At 41.7% G+C, this 17,160-nt stretch overlaps 1 protein-coding gene across 1 annotated transcript; it reads left to right on the forward strand.

The window, feature by feature from the left end:
• Positions 1-9,977: 9,977 nt before the first annotated feature.
• LOC135155819 (uncharacterized protein K02A2.6-like) lies at positions 9,978-13,771 on the forward strand. The gene is made up of 2 exons (XM_064106087.1): positions 9,978-11,996; positions 12,188-13,771. The coding sequence occupies exons 1-2, from the start codon at positions 9,978-9,980 to the stop codon at positions 13,769-13,771; spliced, it is 3,603 nt and encodes a 1,200-aa protein (XP_063962157.1).
• Positions 13,772-17,160: the final 3,389 nt, after the last annotated feature.

Here is a 17,160-nt window from a genome sequence, read left to right on the forward strand (position 1 = left end):
TTCTTTTTTTTTGAGGGGGGGCTTGTCAACTTTTCATTCAGCTTGAACCCAGCCCGGCACTTTTCATCATGGACCTCCAGACGAGAGCACGAATTGAATAACTATTCCGCAATAATCAAGCTCAAGGAGCCATCATCACAAGCTAACCATTTTACATTACTTTGATAGAATAGACTTCAAATTGTTTTAATTTTTATTTTCTACATGATTCTTTTCTAGATGTTTATTTTTCTGTTTTTTTCACAATTTCCAAATAATCAAAAGAGAATTAAGGAAATAAGGGCCCGGCTTTATTGCAATAATTGGGAGCTTCGAAATCTTAGAATTATAGGCGAGTGTTTTTTTTTTTGTTCTTGATATTGTATTTTGTGTCTTGATATTATATTTTGTGCACCAATGACAAGCATAGCCCACCTGTTATATTTATGTCAATGTTAATTTATTGTACTAGAACTTGAGCATGACAATAAATTTAGAACATCTGAATATTTATGTTCCCATTATTATCCCAAAGTATGAGTTCACATCTACTGCAGATATCATGATGAGTTGACATCTAAAGTAGATATCACCTTCATTTAAATTTTTTTTTCTTTTAAATTTCATTTGTTTTCATTATTCATGCATGTGTGGCAAAATTGGTAGCAGATAAATATGATGAGTTGCCGATAGATTAAATAGATAGGAATATAATAAAAATGTCTGTTAGGAGGAAGATGAAAAACAAGGCAAAAGCGATTTTGTGTCTCGCCCACTTATAAAAATAACCAGAAATATCGTGATTTGCGAGGGCAATCAACAGATTTGTAGCGAAACTTCATTGTGAAATGATTGGGATGGAATAACACTTGTCATAAGAGCCTTGCACGTAAACTTTAATGTTGATCTGAAAATGACCTTTGACCTTACCATGTGACCTCTGACTGCAGCATAACATGCAGGTCCCCCAAGTCCATCTACCATCCAAGTTTGGTTGGAAAGCGACTTACAGTTGTGGAGTTATGTGTCATTAGGTTTGTGACGGACGGACGACATTTGGATCCCTAAGTCTCGCCTTCACCTCTGGTGGGCGAGACAAAAATCAGAAAAAAGTTGAAAATCTCCTCTCAAAGAGTGGATATATTTGTCTAGGCCTTAAGATAGCCATGAGGCTGCTAACTTGTTAGAGATCAAGTCATTTACTCATGCTTAATCTCCACGGAGGCAGGAATTGTGTCCTTATTGGGCACACACTGAGGTCCTAATACCAGTGGCGACGAGACAAATCAAAGAAGCATTACACTAAAAATTTCATCAAAATCGGTTGCGATATAAGAATGTTACATGTAGATCTCTATGACATTTTATATCAAAGTTAATAAAAGTTAATTTTACAAAATAGTTACACATCCTGGTTGGTATGCAAATGAGGAGACTGATGACATCATGAAATCACTTTTTGTATTTCATTACAATTTACACGGAATACCCAGTATGACATATATTAATTTTGTTGCCTATTTCAAGTGAAAAAAAGTTGTATTTCCCCATGAACATGTGTAACTGAAAGGTAATGATCATTTTTAGTGATCAGTCAATTTTTGAGAGAAACAAGTATTAGCTTTATAGAAGAATAAGAGCTAAACTATGTAAATAGTTTAATTTGATTCAGATTGTGCTCGGAATGTTTGAATTTGAAATGAAATGTCGAAAAGTTTGAGCTCACGATCCACGCTCGCAGCATCTCCCAAGGATGCCCTTTTAATAGTAATTAGCGCCATAATTGACCTAAAACAAATTTTGCAACTTCAGATTTGAACATTTTTTTAAACCACTCGCTCACGCGCTATGCAAACTCGATGCGAAAAAAAATATATAAATCTTATCAATCATCAATCAGAAATCACTTCAAATAGGCTTTGCTCAACTTATTTACTACAAAACACACAACTACTTCACCAGATGAAAGTCCTATAGTGAAAAAAAAAATCAGTTTGTACCAAAAATGCCCATTTTGAAATAGTGCTCTTTTTGGCTTTGCCCCCAATAAATAACCCTTAGTTTTCTAATTGATACCATTGAGATTCATGTTTTGTTATTAAACATTGGGAGTACCAATAAAGTGCAGCAGTGAGAAATAGCCCTCATTACCTTTCCCGCAACTTAGGACTGATAAATATTGTTAGCTAAACCTCTTTGAATGTGTTACAATATCTGCATGTTTATGAGATTTGAGGAGCATGTAATGATCCTGCCAAAAGAGGGCGCTACAAACGTTTACTTATTAAATGCTACTCTCTCTCGACTATACAGAAGCCGTGTTACTACTGTTTGATTCTGACTCATAATATAACTTGAAACATGATGGCAGCGGTGAAAAGTTACCTATTTCCGTAGAACAGTTAATATTCTTCTCTCTGAACTCTGTTATGTATCTGCAAACTGTGATTTGAACTGGATTTCGCCAGCTTTGTGAGAGTCATTCCTGCATGTGTCCCACATATGTAAGTCTGTGTACTGTTTTCTACATTCGGTATCGCTATGTTGGTGTGAATTACCATTCTGACATACTGTGACTACTGTTGATTGCATGATGACTGATAATCATAGTGATGGGTCTCCTTCCGAGCTTCAGCATGGAGCTACTTTTGCTAAGCCTTCCATTTAAAGTAGGGAGCCCCCTCCTTCGGCTTTGCACCCCTCCGGATACATCGACGAGCCGGTCATGTGAGCTACTTTTGCCGCCTTTTGACCGTGTGAGACTCTTGATGACAACCTGTGACTGATTAGCTCCAGATTGCCTCATCATTTTCACTTCAGAAGGTAAGGGCCAATATTCATTTATCATTATTTTGATAAACCATAAATTACCTTCCGCTCGCGCGCTACTACAGTGGCGTAGTCGCCCGGATTCTGTGCAAATTTGGGGATATCCCAACCTTGCATTGTAGGCAGAGTTCAACGTTCGAACGGTCACACATAGGCCGGGCACAGGTCAGCGTGGAGACGACTAGGTCGTTCGCTGGCTGAGGGCACCCGGGTGTGTGATTGTGTTGGCGTTGGATTGCCTGCAGATTCTGGGACTAATTTATTTGCCTGGATATTTACAGGTAATTATTATTGACTATTTTTAAATGCAAGTAATTATTGATTCATTATCTTTGTGATTTTGATTTACATTTGCATTTTTGGAAGGGTGATCGACCTTACCGAGTTAATTCACCACCCAACTCAAGTTGGGAAGGTGAAGTGAGTGGTCTAGCGACATCAGTGGCAATAGGCCATATAGGCTGTATATAATTATTTGGCGTAGTCATATTGTTTTCGTAGCTCGTTGATATTTCGGATACCGATTTTGGTGATTGCTTTATTTTCCTTATTTACCGTGTTATTTTGGATACAATTTTTATTTGTCGGCCATATTGCAACCGCATGGTACCGTGGTGACAGTGCAGGCTGAACTTTTAGATATAGATAGATAGTCTTAGAGGTTAGGTTTTTAATTAGCTAAGTGTACAATTTTGTTGGAGGGATAATTCCCACCCTAGTTTAGTAACTTTTAGGTTAATTAATTCTTGGCTCCAACTTGGAGACCAGGGACCAGTACCGGATAGCCGGATAACCGGACACTCAAAGTCGGATATCCGGATAGTCGGATACCGGATAGTCGGATATCCGGATAGTCGGATACCGGTTTTTCGGTTTTTTATACCGGAATTCGGGTATCCGGCCTTTTAAATCGGGTTTCATGTGCCTCCTGTGTACTTTACAACTTTATCAGGAGATGAATGAAGAAGCAGATCAACAGTTTTTAATCGAAGTTAGGGGTCGTTTACGTGTAATTATTATACTGTTGGTTGCTTACAGGTCTGGGGTAATTTCTCGCCAGGAACTTATCCAGGCTCTGGCAGATCTTGCACTGCTCTGAATTAAGTGCTTCCAATTAGATATTTTATTAATTTTTGATCAATAATTCAGAGATATTCATTAGGGTAACTAACAGATAATCTATTTACTGCCAATTGTTGCTGTTTTTTTGTAGTCTATGTAGACATTTCTTGTTGGTAGCAGGTCTTCTTTAAGATGGACCCTGCTGCCAAGGTTCCCATTAACTCATGCTCCTTTTTGGAGCTAGTGGCAGTCCCGGGTATTACCGCATCGGGAGTAGCCGCCATTGCTGATGCGAGGGCCCGATATGGCACCCTCACTCCGGACCTCTTTGCCTCGGCGCTTAGTCTGGAGGAGCTGGAGGCCTTGCCTGATGTTTTTGACTTCGCGGTTTCGGACACCCCCTCCCCCCAGGAGGGAAGGTCTGCCGCAAGCCAAACCCCTGAAGATTTCAGGGATGCTTCTACCATCAGGGAGCCTGGCCCCGCGGTAACCAGTACCCCAAGAGCTCGCGCTGGGGCACCTGGGGTTTACCAATATGATGTGTACCCACCCCCTGCTTACCAGGGGCGGAGTGGAACGGGGGAAGCTGAGCACCAGACTGGCGCCCAGCTATCTGCCCCGACTCCTAACCAGCGCCCCCAACCCCCACTGAGTCGGGCTCCCACCCTGGCCTCCTCGGATAGTGGTCCCACCTATAGTTCGGACTCTTCTCTCAACACAGCCCCCGCCTATCCATATAGGGAAGGGGATCCTTTGGTTGACAGGGGGCAAGCCCTCCCCAGCTGATCGCGTACAGGAGGGACTACTACATCGGACTTGCCTTATTGGGACATCCGAACTAGATGCTCCCAGGTGCCTGTGACCAGACCCTCAGCGCCTGTACCAGCGCCGACTACCACCCAAGCCCGCGCTGGACTAGCATTCACAGGCCTCCCGAAAAATCTGGTTTTCGACGGGAAGGGAAAATGGGACCCCTTTTTTAGGAAGTTTTCCCTCTATGCCGATAACCGGGGGTGGGATGGAGCCGACAGTTTGGTTCATCTGTGCTGGTGCCTGGAGGGCAAGGCGCTGGCGTATTTTGATCACCTCGCCTCCCGAGATCCAGGGATGGACTATACCCTGGCAATCCGGAGGATGGCCGCCCGCTTTAGCCATCAGGAACTGCCAGAAGCTGCTCAGCTGGAGTTCTTCACAGCTAAGCAGGAACCCACCGAGACCCTGGTAGACTGGACCGATCGGTTACAGGAGTTAGCCACCAGGGCTTACCCAGGCAGTGATGATGCTTTCCTGCAGCGCCAGCTGGTCTTGCGGGTATGCCAAGGAGCCTTTGACCGGAATGCCGGGTACCAGGCCCTTAACTGCAGGCCCACCACCTTGGAGGCAGCAATAGATGCCATAAGGTGGGCCCAACACTCGCACCAGGCCGTTTATGGACGGTCAAAACAGGCCCGGGCCACTACAATGGCTCCAGAACATGAAGGGGAATGGACCGTAAACCAGGTCCAGATTCCCCAGAGGGATCACCGGCCCCCGGTCGGAAGGCCTATGTCCTCACCGGGAAGTGCTAGGAATGCCCGTCCTATAGGGATGGGCGAAATCATGAAATGGATAGGGGAGCATGATCAACGCCTTGGGTCCGTGGAGGATAAGGTGACCCAATTGCTCGATACAGTTAAGGGAATGAAGGTGGCTCCCCGAGCCGAAACCCCTCAGTGCTTCCTCTGTGGTGGGGTTGACCATTTCCGGAAGGACTGCCCCCAGAAGAGGCTGGTGCCTCAGAATCCAAGGGTTTCCTGCGTTGAACCAGAGCTGGAGGGAAACGCCCTGGGGCCGGAGGAGGAGGCCGACCTCCGACCCAAGACATACCAGGCCCAGGAGGATCTGTAGCAGTAGAAGGTCCCGAAGGGGCGTGCCCTGACCTAGACCAGGGGGCGGGGCCAGAAGAAGAGCCTTGGCAACCCCACCCTGCAGATGAGATTGTGCGGGGATTTGCCCAGGCAATCGAGGAGGCATCAGTGGTTTGTGCCTCCAGTCCCCCTACAGAGGGCATACCCACAGGAGGGGAGGGGGTACCACTGGGGAGTGACCCTTCATGCCTACCAGAAGGGAGCAGTGAGGAGGTAATTGTCTGCCGCCTTAGTACCAGTTCCATGGCCTCTATATCTATGTCATCAGGAGGCCATTCTGGAGATTTCGGAAGTGAAGACTTGGAGGAATTTCCTCTAAGCCTGCCTAATACTGTAGGGCAGGAACAAAGCTGTATGCTTAGCCCAGAAACTCCTGGGTCCGCCCCACAAAACCTGGATGCGGTTTCCCAGGATAGACGGCTCATTAACTCTTTAAGAGCCATTGGCAGCTATGCGTGCCCTTAGCCCTCTAGTGCCATTGGCACGTATACGTGCCCAAATATTTTTTTTAGTTTATCCAATTTTACAGCCAGAAAATCAACACCATATTCTGTGTTTTTAATGTTGTTATACTGGCAATTAATTCACAATTCATTTTATCATATAAAAAATAGTGGTTTACATAGACATTTTTTGAGTAAAATTGTATTTTTGCATCATTATTTTGAAGAGTTGATTTCGGATATTGCCGCGATCTGAATCAAGATTTCCCCTATAGACACGTGTGATATAACGGTTGTCTGTAGCAATACACATACTTCTATGGGCAGAGCAAAGGCGAATGTGCGAAGGCATTCAGCTCGGAATTGACCAATGACAGAGCGGTACGATGTTCCTCACCCAACACTACTCGCCCATTCGCTATTGTTACATGAATATTCATGAGCTATCGATCGGGTGTTTTGCAGGCCCGTATGGTAGTATTCTTGTGTCAAGGCTTTTTCTGCCTGCAAATGTGCACGGTTTGGGAGGTTTTTTTTGGGGGGGGGGGGTGGGGGAGGGGGCGGGGGAAAGGTCTTATACTTTGTTTTTAGCATTCTCACAAAAATGTTCTCGTTATAAATATATGAGTAAAGAAGGCTGTCATTTCCAACTCTCGTCTGCGCACTGCAATAATCACACTCATTATTTATTTATTCATTTATTATTGTTATCATTATTATCATTATTAGTATTACTATTATCATAATCATTATTATCATTATTCTTCTCCTTCACCTTCTTTTTATTATCATTAATGTTATTGCCATCAGAATTATCATCATCATCATCATGATTATTATTCAAAAATAATTGTTGTAATCATATCAATTGCATTCCTTCTGCAGCCAAACTCTCTCTTCATAAACTTAAGATCAGGTAAATAACGGTTCATATTCGTTTGTGTTTTTATAGCCCAAATCATAAAAAAAATGATTGTTATGCTTATCAATATCATATTCAAACTTCTCAAAAAAAGATGAATCGTTCAATATTTTCCTCGAATTAAATAGCAAGAAGCAGAAAAATAAATGTAATAATTAAAACGGCCGATAATACCGCTTTATTCGTCTCAAGATTTATTTTTTTTCAAGGTGGATGTTTTTCCTTTGCTAAATCAAACCATTGGTCAGAGAAAAAGTAAACGGAGTTTATAAAGTGATATCAGATGTTTTTAGGAAAAGAAAGAAAGGGATACATTAACAAAACCGATTAGACCGACCTGTTAGTTGCTGCATCATTGACGTCACTATCAAGGGGATTTTAAATCGACTTTAGAGAGTAGAAATGGAAATGATAATGATGATAACGGGTTGAATATTACAATTCTTTATACCACGCATATTATTGTACACTATGTTATCTGAACAAATTATTTCTTTTACCATGGATAGTGCTACGAGCTGGGGAGGCCCTGGACGGATGCAGGATTTTTCTGTAGGGGGGCAAATTGTTTTCTCTTTACCTGGGTCACCCATAAGAAATCAATACCGGAACCTTTGAAAGTATTCAAAAGTCAAATCAAAAGACACGCGTGAGCCCCGATTTCTATGAACATCCTGTGCTAAATTACTCTTCTTTTAGATAATAGGTCAGGAGGGAGCGCGGATTAGAGATTCCTCATGAAAGAGAGTCTGGGCATCTATTGTTCATGACTTGGTGGCATGAACAAAAGAATGTACTCACGTAGAATGTTAACAGGTGGCTACTTTGGTCAGACCAGTAATACAGAACAAATAGGCCTATTTTATTTTTGAAAATTTGTATTGATTTTTTTGTTTGTAACTGATCTGCATTCCCTCTTCTTTGATTCACAAAAAAATTTAAACTTTTTTTTTCTTACTTCTGTGCACTTTGCCAAGAACGCCCATATTATTTTGTGGGATTTTATACCCCAAACTTGTAAGTATTGAATCTGTCCGACCCCTCTTTATCTATATTTCAATATATCATCTTTAGTTCTTTTATACTTTGTCTCCTTCTGACTGGCAATAACTTTGTTTTTTACACTACGAATAAAAAAAAATACAGAGTCTTATTTTGAAGACTACACGAATGAAAGGGTATGGTTGGCCGCACTTTGAAGATACATGGCACTAATATATTATTGTGTGTGTTTGCATGGGGATCGCAGCTGTGCTGTGATTGGTCACTTGATCGAAGACAATGCCTTTATACATACTCTCTCGTACTTCAGAGGAAATAACTTGAATAGCAAAATAGTATTTCATTCAAAAGAGCATACTTTTTCGTTATTTCTGTTTGTTCAATTTCATAAATAGATACGTCATTTGAAAGGTTAAACATTGAACTTTCATTTTATCTTCGTAATTTCTTGGTATCTCTACAATTCCTTAGGTTATTTACTCTTTGAAATGTTCATGAAATCATTATTTTCTAGGTTTTACTTATTGAAAAAAAAACGATGTAAAATATTACATATTTTCTCATTTTTTCCAAACGCGAATATGAAAGATAATAACACGATTATAAAGCCCATGAACCATGCATCATTTCATGTGCAGAAAGTTTTATTATACAACGTACGGGTAAAAAAATATGACCGTTTTAAAATCAGTCGCTGCTCACGTTTCGGTCAATTTAGGATTCCATCGAATACCCCTGGCAGTCAAGGGGTATTCGTATTGGCACAGTAAGAGTTAAGCATAGGAAAATGGCTTTGGAGCTGTTAGGTCAAGTTGACCCACTGATACAGCTAGATTTCTGTAATCCAGGATCAGCCCATACTGCTATAGCCAATATGCATTCGTCCTGCATTTCAGCAGGATTCCCTTCTTGGAAGGGACAGCCAGTGGCACTGCCTGACACCCGGCAGAGAAGGCTATGGGATCCTGGAATTAGCAGATTTCCCCAAGATGAAATCCTTGGGAAACCCTGACTTGGATCAGGGATTGCTTCGGAGATAGATTATCTCTGAGGAGCACCCGGAGATTGTCCGGGAGACTTGGAGCAACGCTATTTGGCGTTGTGATCTGGTCATTAGGGCAACCGCTTAGATAAAGTTAGGTTTTTGGTTTCTGGCGGTCAATTAAATATTGCCCATTAGAAAATTCTTCCCTCTATAAGGGAATGTTCAGGCGAAAATAATATTTATTCGCCAAATTCCCAATGTGTTTTGGCCATTTTTGGATACTAAATTGGTGTTGTTTTGGTTTTCAAATTTGATGTTATATGGCCTATTGGATCGTTTTGATCCACATTTGTTTTTAAGTTTTGGACCCCGTGGTTTTGGGGGGAGGTTTTTCTTTAAAAAAAAAAAAATAATAATAATAATTTTTTTTTTTTAGTGCTCTCCAGTGGAAATTTATGGAGGGTACGACGGGAAATAGTCGCTCCAAATCGGGTGGCCGAATTTTGTCCACATTTTTTGTCATTTTGGTATGGGACCAATTTTTCAAAACGGGGGGGAATAAAGTAGGGAGCCCCCTCCTTCGGCTTTGCACCCCTCCGGATACATCGACGAGCCGGTCACGTGAGCTACTTTTGCCGCCTTTTGACCGTGTGAGACTCTTGATGACAACCTGTGACTGATTAGCTCCAGATTGCCTCATCATTTTCACTTCAGAAGGTAAGGGCCAATATTCATTTATCATTATTTTGATAAACCATAGATTACCTTCCGCTCGCGCGCTTCTACACATTCAAACCCCTGGGCATTTTAATGCGTCTGCTGGAAATAATGTCGCAGAGGAGTGGAAAATGTGGAGCCAGCAATGGGAAAATTACTCTATTCTCACAAATCTCTCTCAACAACCAGATCGTTATCAGACTGCCCTTCTCCTTCACAGTGTTGGACCGGAATGTCTTCGCGTCTACAATGGCATGAAATTTGCTACTGAGGCTGATAGCATCAAATGTTCTGTGATTATGGACAAGTTTAACACACATTTCCTTGGAGAGAGCAGAGAATTCTTTGAGAGATTTAAATTCAACCAGCGCAATCAAGAGAGTGGGGAATCCATTGAGCAGTATGTCACTGTTCTTTGTATGATGAGCAAAACATGCGGATTCTGTGACTGTATGAAAGACAAGCTGCTTGTTGATCGTGTCTTGCTAGGTGTGCGTGATGATCGTATGAGAGAACTACTCATTTCGAGATCTGACCTTGACCTCACAACTGCTATAGACGTGTGTAAAGCTGTAGAGGCTACTTCTGTCCAAATGAAAGCTCTGAGTCAAAAGAATGAAGACATACATAAGGTTGGACAGAGGCATTTCCCAAAGTCTGGAAGAAAGAAGTATAGCACGCAGAAACCAAAAGGGAAAGATCTACAGAAAGGTAAATCAGAGGTTAAAAAGTGCAAGTTCTGTAACAGGGTTCATGAGATGAAAAAAGAGTCCTGTCCAGCATGGGGACAAAAGTGCAAAGCTTGCAGTAAGCCTAATCACTTCAAGGGATCTTCAGTGTGCAAGACCAGGAATGTTCTTCCACAAAAGTATCTAAAAGAGGAGGATGTAGTTCAGAGTGCAAACATCCGTCTATCTATGTGGAATAAAGCTACAACTCGGGCTATTGGCAAGTGTAAGGTGATAACCAGAAATCCTGCTACTGGCAAGAAATACAAAGTTGAATACATAGTTGTAAAGGATGATCTACCTCCACTGTTGAGCAAAACAGCAGGGGAAAAGATGCAGCTCATTACTGTTCATTATGATTCCCTTGAGCTAGTACGCAGCATAGTTCCTGAGGACATTGCTGAGATAATACCTGACAAGTATCCTGATGTGTTCTCGTCTTCTTCAATTGGCACTCTGCCTGGAAGTCCTGTTCATCTGACAGTTACGGATGATGCAATGCCTACTGTTTGCCCAGCTAGAATCATCCCTGAATCCTTGAAAGGCAAAGTAAAGGATGCACTTGATGATCTTCAGGCAAAAGACATCATCGAAGAAGTCAGCTCTCCAACTGATTGGGTAAATCAGATGGCTGTGGTGCAGAAAAAATCTGGTAAAGTACGTGTTTGTCTAGACCCCAGACCTCTCAACATCGTGCTTAAGAGGGAGCACTATCCCTTACCTGTCTTAGATGATATTCTACCTCAGCTTTCAGATGCTACAGTCTTTTCAATCTGTGACTTGAAAGACGGATACCTTCACTGCAAGTTAGATGAAGAGTCTAGTTTACTGACTACTTTTGCCACACCCTGGGGAAGGTACAGATGGAAACGTCTTCCATTTGGTTTGAAAGTCAGTAGTGAAATCTTCCAAAAGAGGCTTCACCAAGCACTTGATGGTCTTTCTGGAGTTCGCTGTGTGGCCGATGACATCATCATCTGGGGCAACAGTGATGCTGAGCATGATGCCCGACTACATTGTCTACTGAAGAGATGTCAGGCTGTTGGCATTGTGTTGAACAAGGAGAAATGTCAGTTCCGACTGAAGGAAATCACATTCCTTGGCCACATCAAATCCAGCTCTGGACTCAAACCTGATCCATCAAAGATCGAAGCTATCCTGAACATGACTGATCCTTCTTGCAAAGATGACATCCATCGCTTGCGTGGCATGGTAAACTACCTATCCAGATACCTACCTAAGTTATCAGATGTGATGAAACCTCTCAATGACTTGACGCATAACAACTCGGCGTGGACTTGGGACTCCAACCATGACAAAGCTTTCAAGGTGTTGAAAGAGATGCTAGTGCAAGCACCTGTGTTGGCCTTCTACGATCATAGCAAACCGCTAGAAATTCAGACTGATGCCAGCTCCACAGGCGTAGGTGCGGTTATGCTACAAGATGGAAGACCAATAGCCTCTGCTAGCAGAATGCTGCCGAATCCAGATACTCTGTCATTGAGAAAGAAATGCTTGGTATAGTATTTGCACTGGAGAAATGGAATCAATACACCTATGGCCGTGAAATAACTGTGTTCACTGACCACAAACCTCTTGAAAGCATCTGCAAGAAACACCTAGATAGAGCTCCAAAGCGTCTGCAAGGGTTACTGCTACGAGCTCTTGCATATGACATACAAGTGAGATATCTCAAGGGCAAGGACAACGTCCTGGCTGATGCTCTTAGCCGTGCTTCTCTTCCCTATGAGAGTGGACAACATGATCTAGAAGTGGTGAATGCTGTTACCCACTTGGCACTCCCTGATGACAAGATAGCAGAGATAAAAAGACAGACTGCCAATGACCCTACTCTCTGCCAACTCAAAGACACCATTCTTGAAGGGTGGCCAGACCACAAGTCACAACTTCCTCAGTCACTCACCCCATACTTTGGTTTCAGAGATGAACTTTCTGTCAGTGATGATCTAATCTTCAAGGGTGAACGGCTTGTAGTCCCAAAACAAGTCAGGCACAAAATGAAAGAGGAGTTACATCGTGGTCACAATGGTGTCGAGTCAACTTTGAGGAGAGCTAGTGATCATCTCTACTGGCAGGGCATGAGTAAAGAAATCAAGGAATTTATTCAAACATGTGCCACATGCCAAGAAAACTCCAGCTCACAGCCTGCCCAGCCTCTGATGTCGCACCAGATTATAGACAGACCATGGGCTAAGATAGGACTGGATCTTTTCCATCATAGTAATGACACATATTTGATCATGATCTGTTATTACTCAAACTTCTTTGAGATGGAAAAACTACTGAGGACAACTGCCCCTGCAGTCATCAAGAAACTGAAACACCAGTTTGGGAGATATGGAGTACCTGAAATCATCGTATCTGACAATGGTCCTCCTTTCTCCTCTAACAAATTTGCTGAATTTGCCAAAAAGCTTGGAGTTAAGCATAATACCATCTCTCCATACAACAGCAAAGCTAATGGCAAAGCAGAGTCTGCTGTCAAGACTGCAAAAAGACTACTTACAAGATGCAAGGATACTGGAGATGATGTTGATCTAGCCTTACTCAACATTCGCAACACCCCTACACAAGGTATCCAGAGTAGTCCAGTCCAGAGATTCATGGGCCGTCGGACTCGTACTCTCCTCCCCACTTCGACTCGGTTGCTTGCACCTGATCGCAACCCACAGGCTGATCTTGAGAGACTGAAAGAAAGCCAGAAACGTCAAGCAAAGTATTTCAACAGAGATACAAGAAAGTTGAAAGATCTCTCACCAGGAGCAGTCGTAAGAGTCAAGCCATTCAACAATGACAAGAAGTGGAAGAAAGCAGTTATCCTTAAGAAACTGGATGACCGTTCCTATGAAGATAGCTGTGAGGGCCAGGTTCTCAGAAGGAACAGAGAACACCTCAGAGCCACATCTGAACCACAAGATGTACATGACACTGGTCCTGCTCTTTTTAACTGGAGACGTTCTGATGGTAATCCTCAACCTGATGTACCAACTACTGAGCGCCATACTTCCTATACCAGGACCCAGATATCCCAGAACGCGGATATTAACAGTCCGGAGAAGTCGCGTGATGCAAACTTGAATACCTCAGAAACGGAACCAACCAACCCAGCTTCCCTAAGACGATCTAGACGTCAGCGACGCGAACCGCTTAAGATGAGGGATTTTGTTACGTTTTGAACATTTAAACCAAAGAAGGAAAGAAAGTGAATGCTGAAATAAATAAACTGAACACTAACATTTCTTAAACAAGTTTTTTGCTTTTTTTTTAACTCAAGCGAATTTTGAAGTCAGAACTGAAGCAACAAGCAACTCATTTATCAACTCATCTATCTGGACTCTTTTTATTTTGTGAAATTAACCTGGACAATTTAACCTGGACTTTTAAAACATTTTGTTTGCAACTGAAAGAACTGTTTTTAACTCAATTATTCTTTTTTGCAAGTATTATTTTTGTGCAACTACAAAAATGTGAAAGTCTCATAAACTGGTATTTTGGTTTTATATTTTGTAAATATTTACATACATTTAATTGCTTGGTTTATCATTGATTTTTTTTCAATTATATACATTCTCTCTAGCACAAAGCTCAAAGAAGGGAGGATGTTACAATACCTGCATGTTTATGAGATTTGAGGAGCATGTAATGATCCTGCCAAAAGAGGGCGCTACAAACGTTTACTTATTAAATGCTACTCTCTCTTGACTATACAGAAGCCGTGTTACTACTGTTTGATTCTGACTCATAATATAACTTGAAACAGAATGTGACGACTTAATGATAATTTTCAGGTGAAGCACTTTATAGGAACATCCAAGAAAACTTTTTATCATGTTGTGTTTCCTGAAAGCAGAAACAAAACTATTTTCGTTTAATAACAGGTTTTCAGAAATTTATTTTTGATAAGAAATTGAAGTGGAATAGTTTATTATTTTAAGCAATGTTGGTTAAATACTTCTTGCAGTAAACGCTACCTAATATCAGTTTCAAATAATGAAGCACAAATTATTGTTCTATTAAAGGAAAGTTTGGAAAAATACGGGTTTCATTCCTAAGCAGATTACAAGACTACCTCCAGAAACATGTATTTCTTTATCTCCCCTTTCTCCTCTCCAGGTCCTAGGCAATGCCGAGTCATGGTTTGCTGATGGTACTTTTAAAGTTGTACCAAACATATATTCCAGTTGTGGAGAATCCATGCCATGTATGAGAGCCATGTTGTCCCGCTTGTTTATGCCCTCGTTGCTAACAAGACACAAGCCATGTATAGGACGGTTCTTGCTGTTCTACTGGAATGCGACATTCAACTCAATCCAGCCAGAGTGACCATCGATTTTGAAGTCGCTGCAAGGAATGCATTTCAACATGCACTTCCAAACGTGGAAGTGAAAGGTTGCCATTTTCACCTATGCCAGAGAATACATGAAAAGGTGATGATTTTATTCAAACTTTCTGTAGAGGCCTTAAGATGTGAAAAAAGAAAAACGTAACCCCCATCTCAATACTTATAGCCTTGGAACCGCATATAATTGATGCGGCCTAAATTGTTAAATCGTTATAAACACCCCAGATGTAATTAATTTAATTTGTAGAGACAACAGGCTTGTTGTTTGTGAATTATAAGATGTAGTTGCTGGTGCTGTAGATGGCACCCACATCCCCATAAAAATTAGTCCTTTCAATTATCCAGCAGACTACTACGACAGAAAGGCTGGCAATCAATAATTTTGCAAGCAGTTTGTGATCTTTCTAGATATAACAAGCGAGTCATACTATCTGGCAATGGGCGGTCTAACTCCCTAGAATACAGTGCCACATTTCATACGTATTCCCTGTGCGACGAGGCAACAAAGAAAATCCTCTATACATCTGCAGTTATGGTTGAAGAAGCTAGCAGCAAATCTCCCAAAATGGAGAGGATCGGATATGAGAGGGCGATGGACTTTGACTGGTAAAATTTTTAGTCCTTCCAATTATCCAGTAGACTACTACAACAGAAAAGGCTGGTAATCAATAATTTTGCAATCAGTTTGTGATCACAAATACAGGGGGGCGTTTCATCAATATTTTCGTCCGACAAGTTGTCAGATCTGACAACTTTCCTGGATTCTGATTGGTTGAGAAGCACTGTTACTATAGTAACTGTCGGATAAAACAGGACTTGTCGGATAAAACGTCCGACAAGTCCTTTCATGAAACGCTCCCCTGATTTACTGACATGATGGTTGGCTGGCAAGGCCGTTGCCATGATGCATGTGTCCCCCCCCCCCCCCCGATTCATCCCTCTACCTATATTACAAGGAAAAGCAGGAGGAACTCCTTTCTAGATATGACAAGCGAGTCATACTATCTGGCAATGGGCGGTCTAACTCCCCAGAATACAGTGCCACATTTCATACGTATTCCCTGTGCGACGAGGCAACAAAGAAAATCCTCTATACATCTGCAGTTATGGATGAAGAAGCTAGCAGCAAATCTCCCAAAATGGAGAGGATCGGATATGAGAGGGCGATGGACTTCTACTGGTAAAAATATTAGTCCTTCCAATTATCCAGTAGACTACTACAACAGAAAAGGCTGGTAATCAATAATTTTGCAATCAGTTTGTGATCACAAATACAGATTTACTGACATGATGGTTGGCTGGCAAGGCCGTTGCCATGATGCATGTGTCCCCCCCCCCCCCCCCCCCGATTCATCCCTCTACCTATATTACAAGGAAAAGCAGGAGGAACTCCTTTCTAGATATGACAAGCGAGTCATACTATCTGGCAATGGGCGGTCTAACTCCCCAGAATACAGTGCCACATTTCATACATATTCCCTGTGCGACGAGGCAACAAAGAAAATCCTCTATACATCTGCAGTTATGGATGAAGAAGCTAGCAGCAAATCTCCCAAAATGGAGAGGATCGGATATGAGAGGGCGATGGACTTCTACTGGTAAAAATATTAGTCCTTCCAATTATCCAGTAGACTACTACAACAGAAAAGGCTGGTAATCAATAATTTTGCAATCAGTTTGTGATCACAAATACAGATTTACTGACATGATGGTTGGCTGGCAAGGCCGTTGCCATGATGCATGTGTCCTCCCCAATTCCTCCCTCTATCTATATTAAAAGGAGAAGCAGGAGGAACTCCTTTCTAGATATGACAAGCCATTCATGCTATCTAGCAACATAGTTTCTTAAATGAAAGTCAAACCTTAGATCCAACGATTGAAATCTCAATTTCACATATCATTCTCAAGTCAGACTTGTTGTTAAATGCAAACAAATTACAAATCCTTGCCACATTAAAAGAGAGAAATTAAAGATATTATGACTAAGACTACAGTATAATCTAGTTATGCTAGTAAACTTATTGCTGCATATTCTTAGTATATTCAGAAAATTGGTGTAGCAATCTAACCCCAAAAAGAAAAGAAGTTTGCATGGAAAGCACTACACCATCGATAATGCATTTATTTTCATTGTCACTGCATTAGGACACAGATCACATTCAGAAGTGGACTGATGGAACACATCTTATAAGGGCGAGAACAGCATTATCTTTCACCATCTCG

This window comes from Lytechinus pictus, chromosome 10 (assembly GCF_037042905.1).
Source record: "Lytechinus pictus isolate F3 Inbred chromosome 10, Lp3.0, whole genome shotgun sequence".
In the NCBI taxonomy this organism is placed as follows: Eukaryota; Metazoa; Echinodermata; class Echinoidea; order Temnopleuroida; family Toxopneustidae; genus Lytechinus; species Lytechinus pictus.